The sequence below is a fragment of the Ursus arctos genome, chromosome X (genome assembly GCF_023065955.2).
Source record: "Ursus arctos isolate Adak ecotype North America chromosome X, UrsArc2.0, whole genome shotgun sequence".
NCBI lineage: Eukaryota > Metazoa > Chordata > Mammalia > Carnivora > Ursidae > Ursus > Ursus arctos.
The window spans coordinates 61,944,530-61,966,649 of NC_079873.1; the positions used below are offsets into that span (position 1 = coordinate 61,944,530).

Below are 22,120 nucleotides of genomic sequence, written 5' to 3' on the forward strand. Positions count from 1 at the left end.
ATTACAGACTACTGGTGCTAGAATCTTGATGCTAAGGCCCCCTGGCTCTGAGGAATAATACCTGGTCTTTGTTCGAACCCGTTCCTGGATGCCTGAGAGGACACGTACATCAGGCAGTCACCCTCAATACCCCCCCCCCCCCCGGGGCCCCAAAGACAAGACATGCTTCTTTCCTTTTCAATCTTCCGGACGTCTGTATCTGCTCTCTATCTTCGATGAACTCTGCTTTCATTTCCTGCTGCCTCGCGTTTGATTTCTATACTGAGCAAAGACAAGGACCCTCTTGGTTGGTCCTGTGGACTCCCTTTGGGTCCTCGAGACTGGTCTGTAGGCGTCCCTATATCTGGTCTTTCTTTTCCCGGGGACCCCTAACTCTGCTTACAATTCCAGCCAACTCTGCAAACATGTGGGGCATGGAGTACCTATTTCCGGGCAATGGTGTCTGTATTACAGAATAGTTATTATGTATGGACTCTACATCTGGACTGCCTAGGTTTGAATCCACCACTTAAAAGATGTGAAACCCTAAGCAAGTCACTAAACCTCCTTCTGCATCATTTATTTCATCTGTAAAATGAGGAAGGCAATACCTACTTCCGAGTTTTGTGACCACGATTAGTTAATATATGGAAAATGCTATTTGTTTGCCATTAGCATTAATTGTGTCAAAACCAGAAAAATTACATAGCACTTTTTATTATAAAAGGCGGGGGAGCTGGGGGGGACCTGGGCCTTCCCCGAATTCTGAGAGGTCTCAGTTATCGAGGCCAATTAGCAGCCTTACTTAGGATTACATTTTGGGGAGCTAGGAAACCCGATTAGTTTTGCAAAGGTAAGTGCCATTTGCATCCATCCTGGTAGGGCTGCCAAGAATCCCCCCGGGTGGGGGCGGCGCTTTTCCTCCATCCGTAGCGGGTCTGCTCCGCACCGCACTGGGAGGCTCCGGACGCGGCGCTACGGCCGCAGGGACCAGGGCGGAGGCCTTGGGCCTCTCACTCTCCCCTCCTCCGCCCCGAGAGCACCACCCAGTTCCCTTCCCCTCCCCCCTGCCAACTCCGTGGCCCCGCCCCGTGCTCCCACCCTCAAGTCGCAAAGGTCTCCGGCGGCTCGCTGCGTGCAGGACGTGACAAATGAAAACAGCACGTCCCACCAGTGTCCTCGCAGACAGACAGCGCCTCGGAGCAATGGCAGAGTGCGGGCGCCTTCCGGCCGCGTCCAATAGCGGCTGCCGGGCGCTGCGCGTGGGGGAAGGGGAGAACTGGTGGGCGGGGCGGGGCGGGCGGCTCTCGGCATTCCGTTTGCGGCTGGGGCGCACGTCGGCTGCGTTCTTCTCCTCTGTGTAAGCTCTCCGCCTCGCGGCCCGTGTATTGCCAAGATGTCGCTTTCTAACAAACTGACCCTGGACAAGCTGGACGTGAAGGGGAAGCGGGTCGTCATGAGGTAATTCTGCGCATATGCTCGTGCTCCCTCAAGGGGTTGGCCGCAGTCTCTTCGACCAGAGCCAGCTTGCTTCCTCCCGTGCCCAAAGTTGCTCTTAGTCGTCGGCTCGGCCCCGTGGTTTCTAGGCCTGCAGAGTGAGGCTTCTCACCGTTGTGGTCGAGGCTTTGCCCCAGTTTTAAGGTTCCTGACCTCATTGGCCTCAGCCCGGAAAGCGAGCCGTTTTTGCCCTTTGGAGGTGGCTCCACTGAGGAAGGGCTCAATTCCGGGACCTATTTTGCCCTCTTTCCTATTCCTGAAATGTAGTTCCGTCGCCTCCAGCTCCCAACAGGCGAGGTGGGACCTAATGCTTAGCCTGCACATCCCTAGGCCCCAAAGAAGGGACCTTGAAAGGTCATTTGGTTAGTTTCCCTTCCCCCACCGCCCTAGATCATCCCAGACAAATGAGAGAAGGCACAGATTTCAAAGGTCCCTGCGCGAAAGGAAAATTTGCCCAGAAGATGTTAATTTAGATGTTCAGGAGTAGAACCCCCTAAAACATTGGGGATGGGAGGGCGGGGAGGGGTGGGGCACATTGAAGGAGGCTCTGCAGAGTTTATGTAACAGGCCCCTGCACCACGCCATTGGACTACAGGCCATGGGGTTTACATCAGAATTGTGACACGCTGGGTAATGGTAGAGCAGGGTGTGGGTGCTCATCCTTGCTGTTCTCCAACCTCACTTCACAGATGGCAAGAGAAGTAGGATATTAGACGTGAGAATGGCTACCTATGCACTTTGGGGTCTTTTACTCTGCACATGTGCATCCCTGGTCACTTACCACGTGGCTTCTCCTTTATATGCCGAAATGAGTAGTATGGTGTATGGAGCTTTTACATTTATTCTTTGGGTAGCGTGTGGTATATTTGCAAGCCAGGAGCAAAGTGCGGGACAGTTACGTATGTGACTGATGGATTGACTGTTAATATACCTTGATAGGATCCGAGGGCGGTGCGTTGTCCGGATCACAGGGCTTGCACTGATAGCCTTGTCCAGTCCTGTCCTTTTTGGGAAGTGGTTGATTGATGGGCAGGCATGTGAATGGTGTGATCCAGCCCCTTTCCCATTTTGGATTGGTTCAAGTGAGGGCATCTCTTGGATATTAACAGACACATAAGGCCGTAGGGAATCTCTTTCACCCTAGGCTTAAATGTAGGAGGGCACTCCGAATATCAGAACTCTCGACACCGTAAGAGTTAATGCAACTCTATCCTTTTCTCTAATTTCATCATGGCCACTATTCGCACGTGGCCGCCTCTGCCTTGTGTAAATAGAACTCAGTAGCTTATGGCCATGAGAAACACATGGTGTCCACATTTTCCCAAATGACCTAGGCATTTGCAGTCTGGACAAAGTAGGAATCAAAGTCATCCTAGTATTAGAAAGTACTTTCTACCCATCAGGTGATCTTAAGAGGGGACAGATTCTATGGAAAACAGGTCGGATGGACATTGGCATGCAACCAGATTTTAGGTTTTAATTATTGACTCCCATCTTCACTGGGTTCAAGGCTGACCTTTCCAGATAACATACACCGGCGGAAAGACCCGGGGTGAGGCGTCACACTGGTCACCTTCCTGCAATTGCAGTCTTCGGCTGTATCTTCTCCTCATGGAAACTGGTTTGAGGAATTAACTGGGCTAGCTGGGAGTGGGACTTGAGGTGCTTATCTTTTCTCCCTCTGGACTTAACATGAAATAACTTGGTGTCCAAGGGCTCAAAGTTTCATTTAACACAGATTAACCCTGAGCCTTGAAATGATTTGCTGTTGTAAAGTTACCTGTCCAGGTCACTGAACTAGCAAATTGGTGGCAGAGCTAGAACTAGAATTTGGATCTCTTTGGCTGCCAACCAGGTCCTCTAAATACTCAACATTGTAAATAAGGACAGGCTAAAAAAAGGCTTTTTGTCTGCTGAAGGTTGCAATCAATATTTTCTCCCCTGTAATCTGGGTGAATTCTGCTTGCTTCGCCTGGGGACAGGGGGTTACTTTGTTCCCTGATTATTAAAGTATCTCTTTTGAACAGAGTCACATTTTATAGGACTTTTGGAAGAGCCTGGGCAGCTATGCCTTACCAGCTCAAACTGCTTTTTGTTTCAACACCCTTACGTGGTGTTTGCTGGCAGTGTTTCAGAAACAGGGCCTTCTGAGTAGTGGCTGCTTCACTTGCCTCCTCTCTTTGTTCTGCAAAAGATAACTGATGTTGGTCGAGTATTCTGGCTCCTGCTTTGAATTGCCAAGGGAAAAACACTGATTTGTTGAGGGAACTTCAGATAGCCAGAAACCTCTGACTGGATGATTATCAAGTTCCACAGTTCCACCTCCGTCCCCCCCCCCCCCCCCCGCCCATTCCAGTTGACTTTACCGCCTTTTGAGTAACTTCCGGCTTATTTTTGCAATGTCATTTCCTTTCTTCCCCGCACGGATTGCCAGTCTTAATCCTTTGGTGACTTGCGAAGCACTTCCCTTTTTGCTTGCTCCCTCCACACCTTTTTTGTTTTAAACCTCATCGCTTTTCTCTAACCTGTTCTAACTTGTTAAGCAACAGCTCTGATGTAGTGGAAAAAGAAATGGGGAGGAAAAACTGAGCAGAGAAAAAGTCTTTAAGACATCCATAATACCCAAATCTTCCGGCCAGGGGCAGTGATGCAAGGGTGGGCATAGTACTCTTGAGAGCTTTTAATGGGCCTGGGCCTGGGCCTGGACCCCTGAGATTTCAGGTGACAGAGACTTGATAGTCTTATTCTAACTAAATCAGTATTTTTAACACTTTATTTTGAAATAATTACAGATTCACAGGAGGTTGCAAAGTTAGTACAGAGAAGTTTGTTCATCCAGTTTTGCCCAAAGGATACATCTTAAAAAATTAAGAGTACAATATCAAAAGTAGGAAGTTGACATTGGGATAAAGTGTATAGGTCTGTGCTATTTTACCAACATGTATAGATCTGTGTAACTCCCACCACAAGTTACAAAACTGATGACCACCAAGGCCTTCCTCATTCTACCTCTGCAGAGTCATTCCAACTGCTGGTAACTACTGATCTGCTTCCTGCCCCTAACATTTTGTCATTTCAAAAATGTTACATAAGTGGAATCACAGTATATAACCTTTTGGAATTGGCTGCTTTTTTTTTCCCCCTACTCGGCTTAATGCCCCTGAGATTTATCCAAGTTGTTGCATGTATCAGTAGTCCATTCTTAATACTGCTGAGCAGTACTTTATGGTATGGGTGTTGCACAGTGTGTTTAGCCATTCACCCATTGATGGACATCTGGTTTGTTTCCAGTTTGGGACTATTACAAGTAAAGCTGCTGTGTACATTGGATATTCATGCATGAGTCTTGATCTGGACATATGCTGTCATTTCTCTTGGATTAACACCTAGGAGTGAAATCACTGGACCACCAAATGCTGAACTGCCAGACTGGTTTCCACAGCAGGCACACTGTTTTACATTCCTATCAGCATATGAGTGGTCAGTTTTTCTGCATCTTCCCAGCTTTGGTGGTGTCATTATTTTTTTTATTTCAGCCCTTCTAATAGCTGTGCAGTGAAATCTGAGTTCATGCCTGAAGCTAGTAAGCTCACCAGTGTTTCAGGGAAGTGGAAAAGGAAAGGGTGCAGATTTTACATAGAATGGAAGAAGTGGACTGTTCAAAGAAGTGGACTATGTAGGCAAGAACAGTTTCTGCAGCAGAGTCCTCAGGAGAAGCTAAAAGCAGAGCTGTTCTGGAGAATCTAGGTGATGAAAGGAGGTAAAGCATAGGCAAAGAGAAGAGTCTAATTCTCATCAGTAAGCTGTGTCATGGCAGCTGGGCTAGATGACACAGATTCTTGAGTTTCTCTGCCCAAAGAATTTCCTCCCTCTAAGGGCTTGGGAGTAGGGAGCACTGAAAAAGGGTGGCTTGTGCTCAGCCTGTTGGCTTTAGCCCTTTTGACCATGGGCCTTTCTGGGAGGCTGCAAGAGGGAAAATGACACAGGTAATGGGATACTCTCTCCTCTTCAGAATGTACTTGGAGGCTGGCAGGAGCCTTGTTCAGGATATTTAGAGAAGATGCTTAGAATCAGAATCAAGTAGCCTGAAACTGAGTAGAGTATATTTCTTCAGAGGCATACTGCTTTCTTTCTGAAGACTCGATTAAAATGTTTGAATATAGAATTATTCCCTCAGCCCACCTTTGGAAAGGCTACTCTTCAATGAGGTAGATTGGAGTATAGTCCTAGGGGATATAGGAAATTGGTGGTCTTCTTAATAGGGCTGAGGATTCTGTAATTATCTACTAGGCCTCGAGCATGGCAGCAGTCTTCTTGAGTAGGCCGTATCTTCCCTTAGTCCCTTAGCATGTGACTGTGTCAGCTGTTTTGTAATGGTCGATTACGTTTTGGAGAAGTATTAACATATATAATAATAGCTGCCATTTGTGTGGTACTTACTGTGTACTGGGTACTCTTCTAAGCCCTTTACAAATCACACTAACTCACTTAATTCTCACAATAACTGGAAGGTAGATACTATCATCCCCATTCTGCACATGAGAAAGAAAGCGTTTAAACAGGATCTTGGCAGGCAACACTTAGCCCTAACAACTAGCTATCACACGTTGTTTTCAGTCAGGTTGAAGTAAGCTGAGGTTCCAAGGAGTTCAGAAGGGGGAAGGAATTACTGGTTCTTAAAAAATGGTAAAGCAGTAATCTGTTGGGTGAGAAAGGAGATACTGCAGTAAATTATTTGCTTGTGCCGTCCCGATCACTTCTCTCCTATTTGCCTGTTTGTCAGGTAGGCAGGATCATATGTTCCGCCCTCGCCTCTCAGGTTTTATGAAAGAAGCTATCTTACTTTTACTGTCTTTTGCTTGAAGAGTACTGTGTGAATTTGGGTTTTGGACACTGGGTTTTTTCTGGTTACGAGGCCCCAGGCTTTCTCCGGAAAAAATGATAATCTGTTGATGTGTTTTACTTTCCAGTCATTTTTTTTCTTTTGAGTGGTGTTAGCTTCACTAGGACCCAGAAATAATATCAAAGGAATCAGAATCCGGATGTGTTCCTTAACCCCATATCCATCTAGCTGCCATTATTATTAGATACTATCATGCTAGGCCCACAGAAAAATCTTTTTAGGTGGAACTGGTTTTAGTTTCCCAGCTCTTCAGGGCTAGTTCCTGTGATGTCAGTTAGGTTTGTTTTTTCATTTTTAAAGATTGTTCTCTTTTAAAGGGTGGGATACATACCTAAAGGACACAGATCATAAGCTCAAAGAATTATCACAAAACGAACACATTTGTGTAATCACCTAGGTTGGGAAATATACGACAAGCCCAGAAGCACCCTCTGGTGTCCTATTCCAGTCCCTACTCCCCTCCTCCCATGGCTAACCACTATCTTGACTTCTAATAACACTGATTATTTTTAAGGTGGATTTGAACTCCCACCTTATTTAACTGGTTCACTAAAAGTGCTTCTCCTAATCTTTGAGGGAATCTGAAACCTTGTTTCTTTTTTAGAGTGGACTTCAATGTTCCTATGAAGAACAACCAGATAACAAACAACCAGAGGTAAGGTCTGTGCTAAACCTTGAGTTTGGTTTAAGGTGTGTGTATCTGGGTATATAGGATGAAATGCTTTTCCTTTCTTAGTGTAGAACTGTGTGGTAACTTAAGCCATATAGTTTTGGCTTTCCACAAACCCACTATCTGGTCTGCTTTTTTACGAGAATGCAGAAATCGAAAAAAGTCATCTTAAGACAAGTGATTTTTGTTCTCTCCCCATTTTTTGAAAATTTGAAGAATTTGGGGTTATGCATTTTTAAAGAATATCGAAGCTGAAGGTTACTTGGTGTCCCTTGCAAAATAAAGAACTGTGCAAGAGGATTTTTTAATACTAATAATTTTAAGCTTACATATATTTTTACAAGCCCCTATTCAGTATGGCCCAGATAAAAGCAGTTTTTGAGAATTTTGATGGAAGAGATTTCAGAAGTAATATTTTCGGTCAGTTAAGGCTGTTCTAAATATCTCGTCTCCAAAATCAGAAGCAGAAATTTTAAGTGAGAGTATACTCTTGCTTTTGACTTGATTGTAAAGAAGGTTTAATTTTAAATTTCAGATGAGGGGTTTGAGCTGGAAAGGTGTGCTTTCCAATGATCTAGAGCAGTGTTTAATAGAAATATAGTATGAGCCACATATAAGTTAAAATTTTCTAGTTGCCACATTAAAAAGGTAAAATGAACTGGGTGAACTTAATTTTAAGTAACATATTTTATTTAATCCAGTAAGTCCAAAATAATCATTTCAGTATGTAGTCGATAAAAAATGAAAGGGACATTTAACTTTTTTGGTATTAAGTCTTCAAGATCCAGCATGTATTTTAACACAGCATATCGTGATCTGGGCTAGTCACATTTCTAGTATTTAAGAGGCACATGTAGCTAATGGCTGCCTTATTGGATGGTGCAGGTCTAGAGTCAGAACATTTTCAGATACTGGCCCCGGGGTGGAGTCTGGCATTTTACCATGTACATCCCTGCTACACCATAGTGGAAGGTCTGTGTTTCGTGTAAGGCAGCTCTGACCCTTCTTGATTTTCATTACTTTCTGCAGCACACAGGAAAAATTGGAACTATGCCTATCAAGGTATTTTATGAATTAAAAGCAGAGAAGCAGGTCTGAGTACGTTTTTTCACTTTCAGAAATCCATGGAGTTAACAAAAGGAAGCATTAGAAATAATAGAACTTGCCGATAAGGGATAGCCCTGAAGAATAATTTGGTTTCTTTGGGCAAACGTTGTACCTAATGAAAGTTTCTTCTTTATTTGGTGTCAGTTTTTATATATGTCAAATAGCATAAGGTATTTTAGAAACATAACTTGATTTTTTAGTATTCCGTTGTCTGCTGAAATGTCACCTTACCAGAGACTTTCCCTGGCCACCCTATCTAAAATCCCCTTCACCACTATTACTCAGTCATTCTTGTCTCTCTGTCTATTTTTTCCATAGCTCTTATTACCACCTGATACAGACACCCACCCATATTTATATGTATACACACATATATATGTTTATTGTCTCTCCCTCCATTAGAATTTCACTTCCATGAGAGCAGAGACTGTTTCATTTACGGTTGTATTCTCAGAATCTGGAAAGGTACCTGGCTTAAGAAGCACTTGATAAATATTTGTTGAGTACATTAATGATTTTCTTTATTATCAATTTTAATTTCTTAAAGACTGGCAAAAATGGAAAGTTAGTGTCCAGTTTATAACAAAAATTTGACATGTTTGAAGGAAGTTTAATAATTTTTTGTTAAAATATAATGTAGATAATATGACATCATTTAAACTATGCTCTATATAATGTATTTCTTCCTACCAAAAAATGTTCCTTAGGATATATGATGGGTGCAAAAAAGTTACGTATTTTTAAGTTTTTCCTAAATTTCCTTTAATAGTGTCAAGATTTGGGAATTTTAGATATCTTCCTCAGTCACATAAGAGGGATGTTTCAGGGGTCGCCAAGATACCTACATACTTAGTGATTTACTAGAAGGACTCAGGACAGGACGTAGCATATAGTTCGCACTGCTAAAGTTCATTATTACAGTGAAAGGATGCATGACAAGATCCGCAGGTGAAAAGACACACAAAGTCTGGAGAAATCCATGCATGGGCTTCCAGTGCTCTCCCTCCAGCAGTGGAAACTGCAGCAGTACTGTGCATTGCTTTTGCATTTGGCTCCCAAGATTTTTACTAGGAGCTGGTCATATGGGTACCCTCTGCCTAGCAACCAGCAAAATTCCAGACTATTAGAGGAAAACAGGTGTTCAGCATAAATCACTTAGTTTGTACAGTCTAGGAGTGGTGTCAGTTAGAAAATTGAGGGACCACTTTGGAAGCCAGCTTTCCAGACCTTGGCCAAGGGCCAACCTTGCAAGCAAGTCCTCCTAAAGATAGCAGCTTCAGGCCTGCTGTGCTAGCTCTTTTCTGCATAAGGGGCAAAACATGATCATACTTAATAATCCTGGGTGGGGGGTTGGCATCATAATTGACTTCTTCCCTTGAACATGAACCTGAGAAGCATCACTGAGTTGCCAACAGTTAAATTTGAAGGAATTTAGAGAAGAAAAGGGGCTTTCTATTTCACGAGGCCATAAATAAAATCTTTCCCACTAATTCCCAGGAGTAACCTTGATCTACCTGCTGTCTCTTTTTGGTTGCAGAATCAAGGCTGCCATCCCAAGCATCAAATTCTGCTTGGACAATGGAGCTAAGTCAGTTGTTCTTATGAGCCACCTGGGCCGGCCTGATGGTGTCCCCATGCCTGACAAGTACTCTTTGGAGCCAGTTGCTGTAGAACTTAAATCTCTGCTGGGCAAGTAAGTGCCAGACTCGGGAGCTGGTGGACTCTGTGACAGGAGGTGTTGTGAAGCATGTTGTTACTGGTTCTTTCAGCCTTGTCAAATATGTCCATCTCCTGCTCTCCCCAGGGATGTTTTGTTCTTAAAGGACTGTGTGGGCCAAGAAGTGGAAAAAGCTTGTGCTAACCCAGTTGCTGGGTCTGTCATCCTGCTGGAGAACCTTCGCTTTCATGTGGAGGAAGAAGGGAAGGGAAAAGATGCTTCTGGGAATAAGGTAGGACCTGTGACTTTGACATTATTTGGGGTGAGGAGGACTGAGTCTATAAGAGACGGAAGAATAGAAGTAGTTCATGTTTATTTTTTCCTTAGACACCTTTTTATTGCAGAAGAGCATAAATATATATATATATATTCACATACATGTATTTATTATACATTAAAATTTATTCATATATATTTAAAGGTTATTCATATACATGAATATTCATATATATACATAAATAAAAATGAAATAACCTTTTATTCATATATATAAGGTTGTTTTAATACACATATGATAACCTTGAATATATATGAATTTATATTCAAGCTATGCATTTATATAAAAGCTATGCATTTATATAAATATATGGATATAGGTATAGATAGATATAGATACAGATATATAGATGCATGGCTTGATAAATTACCACAGAGTACACACACACCTGTGTCACCACCACCTAGATCAAGGAATAGAATATTGGCTAGCATCCCTGAGGCCTTCTCATGCTCAAGTGTTTGTAATACCTCTGAAAAATAAGTGAGTGCCATTTGGGTGTAAGAGTTTTCAGTGGACTTTTGCAATTGTTCCTTTGTTACCTACTTGGCCTATGACACATGAGGATTTTTTTTTCTGACAGTGTGTGTGATAATCCTAGTGAGGGGTGTCCTGTGATTCCCAAGTGCTGAGAGTGGACATTCACAGGCAGTTGTGGGGTGGGTGTCCCTGCTATACCAGGTGTTCCTCCAACAGAGCCCGTTTTAGATTTTTTTTGACAAGGCTGGAACAGTTTTTCTAAGCAATAGATCCTGGCGTGTTATGGAAGGACAGTAATATTCTTATTTAGAAGGGGAATTAACTTAATGGTTGAGCTTGGTACTCTTAAAACCATAAGTTTAAGTGTGATATAATTGGGAATTTCTTACTAAAGAATATGTGAGCAGAGAAAGTACTTTCCTAAGTCAAGTGGAAAGGGACTATTTGGGAAAATTGATTGTATTTGGGTAAATGATCATCATGATGATATTGCCTTTTACACTTTGGAAGTGTAAAGCATTTTTTTTGAATTCTCTTTAAGATAAGGAAGTGCAGGTGTTATCATCATTTTATAAAGAAATTTGAGTCTCTGAAAGGCAGTCATTTTACTGAAGTTAAAGAGGTAGTAGTGCTGTTGCTGGGCTTTATATATAGCTCAGTCCATTAGATCAGCAAACTTTTTCTATAAAGGGTCAGACAATAACTATTTTAGGCTTTGTAGGCCATACAGTCACACCTCTGTATATGGTCTCTGTTGGAACTACTCAGTTCTGCTGTCGGCATGCAAAAGCGACCATAGAAAAACTACCCAAAACAAAAATAAGAGCAACGATAGATAATCCACAAAATAGATTACTATGACCTGACACAAGGAGAATTTAAATATTAAATGATAAAGCTGGCTCCCTGAGGATGATACAGAATTTGCCTATTGGTAGAAGAGAAGCTGAAGTCATGCGTTAGAACTTTCTACCCGTAGGTGTTCAGTGTCTTGGGGAACAAGATTCTCTGAGGCTAGTATCTTAATCTCCTGTTGTGCTTCTGGTGTTTCTTAAGGTCATCGGAGTACCTGCTTTCAAGCAGTTTCTTTTCTTAGCACCTTAGGCCCTGGTCTTGCCTTATCCTGCCTTTGGCGTAGTCTTGGTAACCATAGTAGGAGTCAAGTGCTGATCTCAAATTCGGTGCCCTTTTAGAGTGAAACTCACTTGCATGGACTCTAGGACTTAGAAATGGTAGCAAATTGAGGCAAAACCTTTTATTCAGAAAGTGATGAACTAACAGTTTTAGTCTATGACTTTTTAGCTAATTAACTTTACATTTAGTGTCCAGGCTTTCAATGCTTGAAATTTCAAGAGCCAGTAATAAGTTCAAAATAGATTTAAAAACAAAACAAAACAAAGCAAGGACATAAAATTTTTCCTTTTCCCAGTGTGCCACATTGGTCTTTTAGGAACATTTTCTTTCATCTAGTTATTGGCAGATCAAAAATGAGAAATGGGTTCTGGTTATTAATTTCTATAGTACCTTTTCCAAGAAGAGCTTCAATTTGCACATTTTTCCTTAGACAATTCTTGGAGGGGTTATCATACCTTTTTAATAGATAGGAAGATTTCAGGACAGAGATCAACTTACCAAAGCTTACATACACAGTGAATTAGTGTTGGAGTTGGGCCTAGAACCCAGGTGTCCTGCCATTTGGGCAGTATTTTCATCACTACACAAATTATCTTCCAGTCACCCGTGGCAGATGATATTCCATTCTAGAAAGATTATGTGGGTTCTACAGTCTTTAGTTTTAGCAGTAGTTCCCCTGCATCTCTGGGTCATTAGAGGAAAGCCCTGTTCTTTGTGGCAGCCTCCTTCCCCTTGAAACACAGGAGGATGGGAGGCGGCAGTGACTGAAATGAGTATCTGTTCTGTATATTGTTTTGTGCTGTGTCCCCCTGTGCATCTTTGGTTTCTTTCTGGAGATTTTGTTCATCCTGCCATCCTGCTTTATGTCCCGTTTTGGGTGGGTGGGTGGGGGATCCTGGATAGTGAGCTGACATTTTAAGGCCATAGTGTTTTACTTCTAATTTTTGTTTCTCTTTTTTGTAGAAGTGTATTTCTTGTTTTCTTAGAGGCCTAACTTCTAGGGAAGGTTATATAGAATACTTTCTTTTAATATATATAAAATGTTTCTGAGGTCCTTTTCTGTTGTCATGTTTCCACCTGCCTTCTCTGTTCGAGCGTCATGAAGAATGTGAGGGCCTCTTCCAGTTTTCAGAAAGGCCTTGGTAGCTAGAAGCTTGAGTCAAGTATAATCCTAACTTCTGCAAGGAGAATATGTTAAAATGAGAATATAACTCAAGCTAAGGAAAGGAAAAGATAATCTTATCTTAGGAGTTGGGGAGAGGTCAGTGGGATGTGATTAGCTTCATGTGATTAGAGGTTAAGCCATGGTTCAGGAATCTTAAGTTTGCAATTTGAGGCAAAATGAAGGAGAGCAGAATGCAGAAGTGACCAGAAGACCTGGAATATTTGGAGGAAGAAGTAGATCTTGTTGCTAGTTGTGAAAATTGCTGTCCCAGCAACTCTGGGTCTTTTGAGATATTCAAGGGGACTCCTGGGTATGAAATGCTTTTACAGTTGTCTTTGGAGCCATCAACATTTTCTGTGTTGGTTTTCCTTTTTTTTTCCCCCTGCAGGTTAAAGCTGAGCCAGCCAAAATAGAAGCCTTCCGAGCTTCACTTTCCAAGCTAGGAGATGTGTATGTCAATGATGCTTTTGGCACTGCTCACCGAGCCCACAGGTACTAACAGTCTTTTTTGACATTGAGCTAGGAGCAGTATTCCTCTGTTGACTCAAGCAGCCAAGTTCTGGGTTGTTTTTGGAAATTTCTGCATTATACAGAACATCATCCTTACAGCTTCTTTCTCTAATTGGAGCTGCCAGTTAAAATGTGGTTATTGTTGAATATCCTTGGTCCTCACATTTTTGAGGAAGTAAAAGTGAAAACATGTTGAGAATTGTGGAGCTTTTTGTTGAGCTTCAGGAAGAGGTTGCTCTTCAGGTATTTGTAGAGCCCTCCCTTTGTTAACATTGTAGGGTCAGAGCCTTACGCTGTCATTAGGAAGCAAATTGAGGAATCTTCTCCTTTTGTCATCAGCTAGCTGGCTGATTGTTTATTACGGTTAAATCCTTGACTTGAAGACTGTCAGTTGGGTATCTTAAATCCTACTTAAGGTTGTTGCTTTTTACTTGTTCCTCTTGGCCCTGCCCTATTAGTCAGAAACCTCTTCTTGTACCTAAGTGGTGGTGGTGCAGTTCAGGGATGAAAACTATGGTCTTCTGGATCTCAGAAGTGAAAGTATTTCAGTGATAAGGAGATGGCCTCTAGAACTGGGAGAATTGGTAAACATTGACCAAAACTGAAATGTCTCTGGTCTTTTCTAGCTCCATGGTGGGAGTCAGTCTGCCCCAGAAGGCTGGAGGTTTCTTGATGAAGAAGGAGCTGAACTACTTTGCCAAGGCCTTGGAATGCCCAGAGCGACCCTTCCTGGCCATTCTGGGCGGGTATGAAGAACTCTTCAAGATCATGCTTTAAACAGTGTTTGCCTGGTAGTAGGTCGTGACTTGGGTGGTTTATTCCGTCGAAAGCATAATCAAACTGGGTAAATGAGGAGAGTTTAAATAAGGGACTATCTACCAATGTGTGGTTAGGATTCAGGGACACCCAAAAAGTACAGCATAGTAATCTGGGGCTTGCAACAAGCATCATCTTCCCTAGGCCTGAAGGGACAAAGGGAAGGAATGGTTACCAGAATCCAGAGAGGGTAGTTGCATGGCGAGGGCCCTCTGATAGAAACTGTAGCCTTGCTCAAGGAACATAGGGATAGGCGTCTGGCAGGGAGGGAGCCAGGGAAAGAAACATACTCTGATCTCCCTTCAATCTTCTACTGATGTTCCCCCTACCCCACCCCCTCCCAATTGCCTGCAACCCAACTGGAAGCCAGAGGGCAAGGGAGTCCCTTAATGCGCTTCATGCAGGTCAGCTTCCTGGGACAAAACATGGCCAAGAAGGGCTAGCAAGGGGTTTTGGAGGGAAGAGTGGGAAAGACTTACCGTAGGTGCTCATCTAACAATTTTTGAAGCCCTTGAGCCTTTTACATACATATGGTCTGGCAAGAATAACTGTGAACATCTCCTCATATGTATTGAATTTATCATTTAGAACTCATTTCTCCAGGTCATATACCTTTTTATAGTTTTTCCTGTGGGGAAAGGTAGCATGTGGATGATGATATTCTAATGGCTTAGAGTTAGAAATTTGAGAATTGCAGGTTAAGAGGCTAGGAAGATAAATTTTAGAGTGGGGACAGGGACCTAGTACTGCTTGGATAAGAGAACTTCTGTCACTCGGCATGGCTTTCTAGGTAGCACCCTCTTCATGGCTGAATGTCCCTGACCCTTCTATAAGCATGAACACACTCAGCAGTTTCCTATGAAAGCTGACTCTGGAGTTGGGTGTCAGTTTCAGGTAGCATAGTTGTTCTTCAGGCTTCATGAGCCCAGTTTCAGGGTCCTAAAAATAATACAGGTGGGTACAGGTTGTATCTGCATTCTAGAAGCATCGCCCCTCTTGTGCACTGTGTTATAAAGGTCAGACGCTCATCTTTCTTCTCTGGAGATTAGGATTTGAGCTGCTTTTGTTTTCCGTCCTTCTGTGGATCTGGAATATGGGAGTAAGTACCACCTAGTGGTTATGATTAGGTTTTAGGCTCAGCCTGAAATAGCTGTTTGGGGGAAGTTGATGTGGAGGTTGTTTGGTTGGTTGGTTGGTTTTTTTGCAACCTTTCTTCCCAGGTAGTCTTCTCAGACCACTATCAGTTTCGGGGGAAATTTTACATTGTATTAAAACATTATTGTGGAAACACTGAAGCATGAATAAGCCCCCAGTACCTAATACTCTGCTTCAACAGTTATATTTCTGTCAGGATAGGGTACTTTTAAGCAAGTCGTAGACATATAATTTCACTTAGTAGTTCTGTATGTATCTCATAACTGAGAAAGATTTTTAAAATAACCACCGTGTTACACCTAACACAATTTAACAACTTCGTTCCTGTCCTCTACTATCTAGTCTATGTTCAGAAGTTCTTCATCATCTCAGAAATGTCTTTTTACAATTGGCTTTGTCGAGAAAGGATCCAAATTAAGTTCCTGCGTTGTATTTGGTGGTTAGGCATTTTCTATTCTGTAATAGTCCCCTTTCTCTTACTATTTTCGTTCCATTGATCTGGTGTATCCATCCCACATTTTTTAAAAGATTTATTTATTAGAGAGTGTGCAAGTGCATGCAGAAGCAGGAGGGGCAGGGAGAGAGGGAGAGAGAATGTGAAGCAGACTGCACTGAGCGCAGAGCCTGACATTGGGCTCTATCTCATGATCCTGAGATAATGGCTGGAGCCGAAACCAAGAGTTGGATGCTTAACTGACTGTGCCACCCAGGCGCTCTGGCTTGGGACACTTTTGAGTGGGTTCAGGGATCCCATAATTAGCAGTCTTGCTCAGGTGTAATTAGCTGTCTTGCCTCTGGTTTTTGTGGGGAGAAGGGGCAAAATAGACGTATTTGGGTCTCATGGTTTCTTTAGACAGTAGTAGGTCTTCTAAGTCCTTCTTGGTCTAGAATCACACCTTTAAGAGATTTTCTTTTTTTTTATAATAATTTTTTATTATGTTAGTCACCATACAGTACATCCCTAGTTTTTGATGTAAAGTTCCATGATTCATTACTTGCGTATAACACCCAGAGCACCATGCAATACGTGCCCTCCTTACTACCCATCACCAGCCTATCCCATTCCCCCACCCCCCTCCCCTCTGAAGCCCTCAGTTTGTTTCTCAGAGTCCATAGTCTCTCATGCTTCATCCCCCCTTCTGATTACACCCCCTTCTTTATCCCTTTCTTCCCCTACCAATCTTCCTAGTTCTTATGTTCCATAGGTGAGAGAAAACATATGATAATTGTCTTTCTCTGCTTGACTTATTTCACTTAGCATTATCTCCTCCAGTGCCGTCCATGTTGCAGCAAATGTTGAGAACTCGTTCTTTCTGATAGCTGAGTACTATTCCATTGTATATATGGACCACAACTTCTTAATCCAGTCATCTGTTGAAGGGCATCTCGGCTCCTTCCACGATTTAGCTATTGTGGACAATGCTGCTATGAACTTTGGGGTGCATATGGCCCTTCTCTTCACTACGTCTGTACCTTTGGGGTAAATACGCAGTAGTGCAATGGCTGGGTCATAGGGTAGCTCTATTTTTACCTTTTTAAGGGACCTCCACACTGTTTTCCGAAGTGGCTGTACCAACTTGCATTCCCACCAACAGTGTAGGAGGGTTTTCCTTTCTCCACATCGTCTCCAACATTTGTTGTTTCCTGCCTTGTCTATTTTTGCCATTCTAACTGGCGTAAGGTGGTATCTCAGTGTGGTTTTGATTTGAATTTCCCTGATGGCTAATGATTTTGAACATTTTTTCATGTGTCTGTTAGCCATTTGTATGTCTTCATTGGAAAAGTGTCTGTTCATATCTTCTGCCCATTTTTTGATTTGTTTGTTTCTCGCATATTGAGTTTGAGAAGTTCCTTATAGATCTTGGATACCAGTCTTTTTTTTTTTTTTTTTTTTTTTTTAAAGATTTTATTTATTTATTTGACAGAGATAGAGACAGCCAGCGAGAGAGGGAACACAAGCAGGGGGAGTGGGAGAGGAAGAAGCAGGCTCATAGCGGAAGAGCCTGATGTGGGGCTCGATCCCATAACGCCGGGATCACGCCCTGAGCCGAAGGCAGACGCTTAACCGCTGTGCCACCCAGGCGTCCCTGGATACCAGTCTTTTATCTGTAGTGTCATTTGCAAATATAAGAGGTTTTCTTAGAAACGGATTGGCCTTTTGGGTTGAAGAAACATAGGGCAAAGTTAGCCAGTACTTTCTTTTCCTTCCAAGTTTTTATTTAAATTCCAGTTAACATGCAGTGTAATATTAGTTTCAGGTGTAGGATTTAGTGATTTAGTACTTACATGCAACACCCAGTTCTCATCATAACAAGTGCCCTCCTTCATACCCATCACCCATTTAACCCATCCCCTTACCCACCTCCCCTCCAGCAGCCCTGTTTGTTCTCAATAGTTAAGAGTCTGTTTTATGGTTTGCCTCTCTTTTTTCCCCTATGTTCATCTGTTCTGTTCTTGAATTCCACATATGAGTGAAATCATACAGGCTTTGTCTTTCTCTGACTAACCTCACTTAGCAGATACTTTGTAGCTCCATCCATGTTGCAAATGGCAAGATTTGTCTTTGTTTATGGCTGAATAATATTCCAGTGTGTGTGTGTGTGTACACACGTACCACAACTTCTTTATTTATCAGTCTATGGACATGTGGGCTGCTTCCATATCTTGGCTGTTGTAAGTAATGCTGCTATGACCATAGAGGTGCATATATCCCTTTGAATTAGTTTTTTTGTGTATTTTGGGTAAATACCTAGCGAGTACAATTGCTGGATCCCTAGGGTAGTTAATGTTCTTAACCTTTTGAGGAACTTCCGTACTGATTTCCAGAGTAGTTAGCCAATACTTTTGTCACTTATGGGACGTTCCTCTATTCCTTTGCCTTGATAGAAAAACGCAGGCACTATGCAGTATCACTTCCATAGTCCACCACTTGTTCTTTTGTTGATGATTCTTGCTTTCCCTTCTAGAGCTAAAGTTGCAGACAAGATCCAGCTGATTAATAATATGCTGGACAAAGTCAATGAGATGATTATTGGTGGAGGAATGGCTTTTACCTTCCTGAAGGTGCTCAACAACATGGAGGTAGGAAACCAATGCTAAGTGGATGTGAAATGGCTCTCCATGAGAAATAGCAGGTTATATAAATTTAAAAAGAAAACCAGTTTCTGACATGAGCCTGCAAAACTCCCATTTTTATTTATTTTGTAAAGTTGGTTTTCTTTTGTCTTGGAATTGATCCTTTATACTGTATCATATATTATTCCTGTCTGCTTCATCAGGTAATCGTGTTCTTAGTATAGAGGCTGATCTTTATCTTGCCTCCTGTGTATAGATTGGCACTTCTCTATTTGATGAAGAGGGAGCCAAGATCGTCAAAGACCTGATGTCCAAAGCTGAGAAGAATGGTGTGAAAATTACTTTGCCTGTTGACTTTGTCACTGCTGAAAAGTTTGATGAGAATGCCAAGACTGGCCAAGCCACTGTGGCCTCTGGCATACCTGCTGGCTGGATGGTGAGTCACTTGGGTGGGTAATAGAATGAGTGAACAAAAACATTTTGATTCCATTCCTTCATTCAACCAACCAGCAGGCATTCTAAAAGAATCCTTACAGGGATCTCTGTCAGAGAGGGCTCCGAATGTAGCAGTGAGACCCTCTTCAAGAGAATCTGGGGGGGGAGCGGGGAGAAACATGATTGCTGCTGTCTTCATCAGTAATGGGGGCAAAACCATTTTTTGTTTCTTCATTTATTTAATGTTTGTTGTTGAGTACTTAACTATGTGCTGGGGTTGGTGCTAGGTACTTTCATGACTTGGGCTGTTCTGGATTTTGTTGTTACCTAGAAACCTGTAAAAGAACTCTTAGATGAAAACATTAAGATAGTAGAAGTGTACTGATTATAAACAGGGAAAAATGTATGTGTATATTAAAGACTAAATATTTGGTTGTTAGTGTTCTCCATATACTATCATTTTAATAGCTGTATAAAACTGTATCATGTTGACATATGAATTTGCTTAGTTATTTTCCTCTTGTTAAGCGTGTGGGCATTATTTAGTTCATGTTTCTCAAAGTGTGGTTTCAAGAAAACAGCATCAGCAATATTTTGGAACTTATTAAAAAATGCAAGTTTCTGGGCTCTATCCCAGAGTTACTGAATCAGAAACTCTGGGGCTTGCACCCAGCAACTTTTTCTTGCTAGAACGAGTCCTCCTGCTGATTGTGATGCATGACAAAGTTTGAGAACCACTGAATCTAGATAATTGTTTCTCAACCTTGGCACTGGTGACATGTCAGGTAGTTTTTGCTGTGGGAGGTGGCCTGCACATCGCAGGACGTTGAGCGGCATCCCGACTTCTGGTAGATGTCAGGAGAAACCCTCCCCCCCACCAAGTTGTGACAACCAAAATATCCCCAGACATTGCTCCAGGACCCCTGGGGAGGGACAGAATTGGCCCTAGTTGAAAACTACTGATTTAGTCCTTCACAGTCATAAAGAGTGTGCTTAAGAATGTTTTTATCAAATAACCTGAAGTTTTGCCTTCCATTCGATCTTCCATAAAGGGCACAAGCAGGTTTACAATTTTCAAGACTGAAGGGTGTCTTTGGGTTCTACAAGAAACTCTGGTATTCATTCTTCTTGAGTTCAGGTCTTGGTGGAGGTGGTGTTTGCTTCTTTCTAAGTAGCTTTTCTTGGTAGCTCATCTTTTTTCACTCTGCCCCTTAGGGCTTGGACTGTGGTCCTGAGAGCAGCAAGAAGTACGCTGAGGCAGTTGCTCGGGCTAAGCAGATCGTGTGGAATGGACCTGTGGGCGTGTTTGAGTGGGAAGCTTTTGCCCAAGGAACCAAAGCCCTCATGGATGAGGTGGTGAAAGCCACTGCCAGGGGCTGCATCACCATCATAGGTAAAGGGTCCTTTACAAAGTTAATGCTAGTGTAGTCTGGCAGAATTCTGATCAGAGGAAAGTTGAAGGGAAATGATTAACTTTTACTAGGTTTCTTGGTGCCGGCTGACTCTTGAGAGCTGAACGGGTGTACAGTTCACAGAGGACCCTCTTAATGAGATGGAGTTGGGAGTTCATCATCTACCTTTTGGGCTTAAGAGCATACTGCCTTAGAGTTTGGTGCCAGTCTTTGGTTTTTCTTTTCTCTCCTTTTAACTTGGCTTTTATTCAACAGGTGGTGGAGACACTGCCACTTGCTGTGCCAAATGGAACACAGAGGATAAAGTCAGCCATGTGAGCACTGGGGGTGGTGCCAGTTTAGAGCTCCTGGAAGGTGAGATTCTTCCCTGTTACTCGACTTGTTGGGGGGAAGGAAGGTTGGGGGTTATGCAGTGACAGGTGGGTAGAATGGAGTGGAGATAGTATGTGGTGTTGTCATTAGTGTTCATTATTATCTGGGCAGTACAAATGGAGGAACTTCAGATAACGCTCCTGGCATCCATTTTGGGTGGGGAGGGGCAGAGAGGAAGACTTATTCCAGAGAGGTTATCCTCTAGTAGACCTGGGACCCAAAATGTAAAAGTTAGCCAGCTCTTGGTCATATGTCCTAAGGAAGAGCAGACATGTTATTGGGAAGGTAGGAGGCATATCTGGCTTAGTGGGTCTTATAGTAATGCTCTCTGTGTATGTGTGCTCTCTCAAAAACAGGTAAAGTCCTTCCCGGGGTGGATGCTCTCAGCAGTGTTTAGTACTTTCCTGCCTTTTGGTTCCTGTGCACAGCCCCTAAGTCAACTTAGCACTTGCCGCATCTCTACTTGGCATTAGCTAAAATCTTCCCCCATGTCAAGATTGAGCTAGTGGCCAAGAGATGCAGCACCAGGAACCCTTAAACAGTTGCACAGCATCTCAGCTCCTCTTTACTGCACCCTGGATTTGCCTACATTCTTCAGGATCCCATTTGAATTTCTTAGTGACTAAACCATTGTGCATTCTAGAGTGCATATATTTATATTTTGCCTGTTAAAAGAAAATGAGCTGTGTTAGCTTCTCTTTTTGAAGTAGCTTATTCTGATTAGCTTTGTCATTGTTTTACTACTCAGCATGGAAATAAGATGAAATTCCAATTATAGGTAGGTAGGGAGGCAAGGTGGTGATCTATTCAATAAATAAAAGTATCCACTGAAACTGGGATTTTTTTTTCTCCTGTCATACTTTGTTAGGGTGAGAACAGACTCTAGAGGAAGGGATCAAACCAGCTACATTCTGAATGCAAGAAATGGGACAGCGTTGGTCGGGGAGGTAGGGGAGATCAGATAAATGCCTACTCTTTTATTGAAGTCACACTTTATGGTGGATAATGTGATAGATGCTGTATTTTAAGTTTTATCTTTATCTTTTACACATGACCATAGTTTTAAAAAATGAAGGCTTATGACAACAAAATATAGGATTCAGCCTATTCCTCCCATTTGTGATTCCCATTCCGCAGAGATGACTGCTTTTTACCTCTTAGCTTTTTTGGGTATTTACCTCCATATTTCTAAGTAACAGACTTACACTTTTAATTTCTTGATTTTTATAATAAAAGCTGTATATTAGTTTCATACATGGGAAGATTGAGCTCTCTTACAGCCTCTGTTCCTCATACTACTTCCCTTCTTCATTCGCCCAGTATAGTTTTGTTACAGATTAGATTGGTAGTCTACATTGTGATTATAAATACTGTTCACAGCTGAGCTATGTTGTATGCTATGATTCTATTATGGAC

At 42.4% G+C, this 22,120-nt stretch overlaps 1 protein-coding gene across 2 annotated transcripts; it reads left to right on the top strand.

Annotated features, from left to right (window-relative positions):
* The first annotated feature begins 1,162 nt into the window (after positions 1–1,162).
* PGK1 (phosphoglycerate kinase 1) lies at positions 1,163–21,543 on the top strand. Of its 2 annotated transcripts, XM_026480125.4 has the most exons (11): positions 1,163–1,440; positions 6,984–7,034; positions 9,694–9,849; positions 9,961–10,105; positions 13,318–13,421; positions 14,066–14,185; positions 18,377–18,491; positions 18,742–18,921; positions 20,136–20,313; positions 20,588–20,686; positions 21,061–21,543. In XM_026480125.4, the coding sequence occupies exons 1-11, from the start codon at positions 1,376–1,378 to the stop codon at positions 21,099–21,101; spliced, it is 1,254 nt and encodes a 417-aa protein (XP_026335910.1). In that variant the 5' UTR covers positions 1,163–1,375; the 3' UTR covers positions 21,102–21,543. The 2 variants fall into 2 exon arrangements, with proteins under 2 accessions (XP_026335910.1, XP_057168674.1); XM_057312691.1 differs by having other exon boundaries at positions 1,257–1,440; positions 20,588–21,543.
* Positions 21,544–22,120: the final 577 nt, after the last annotated feature.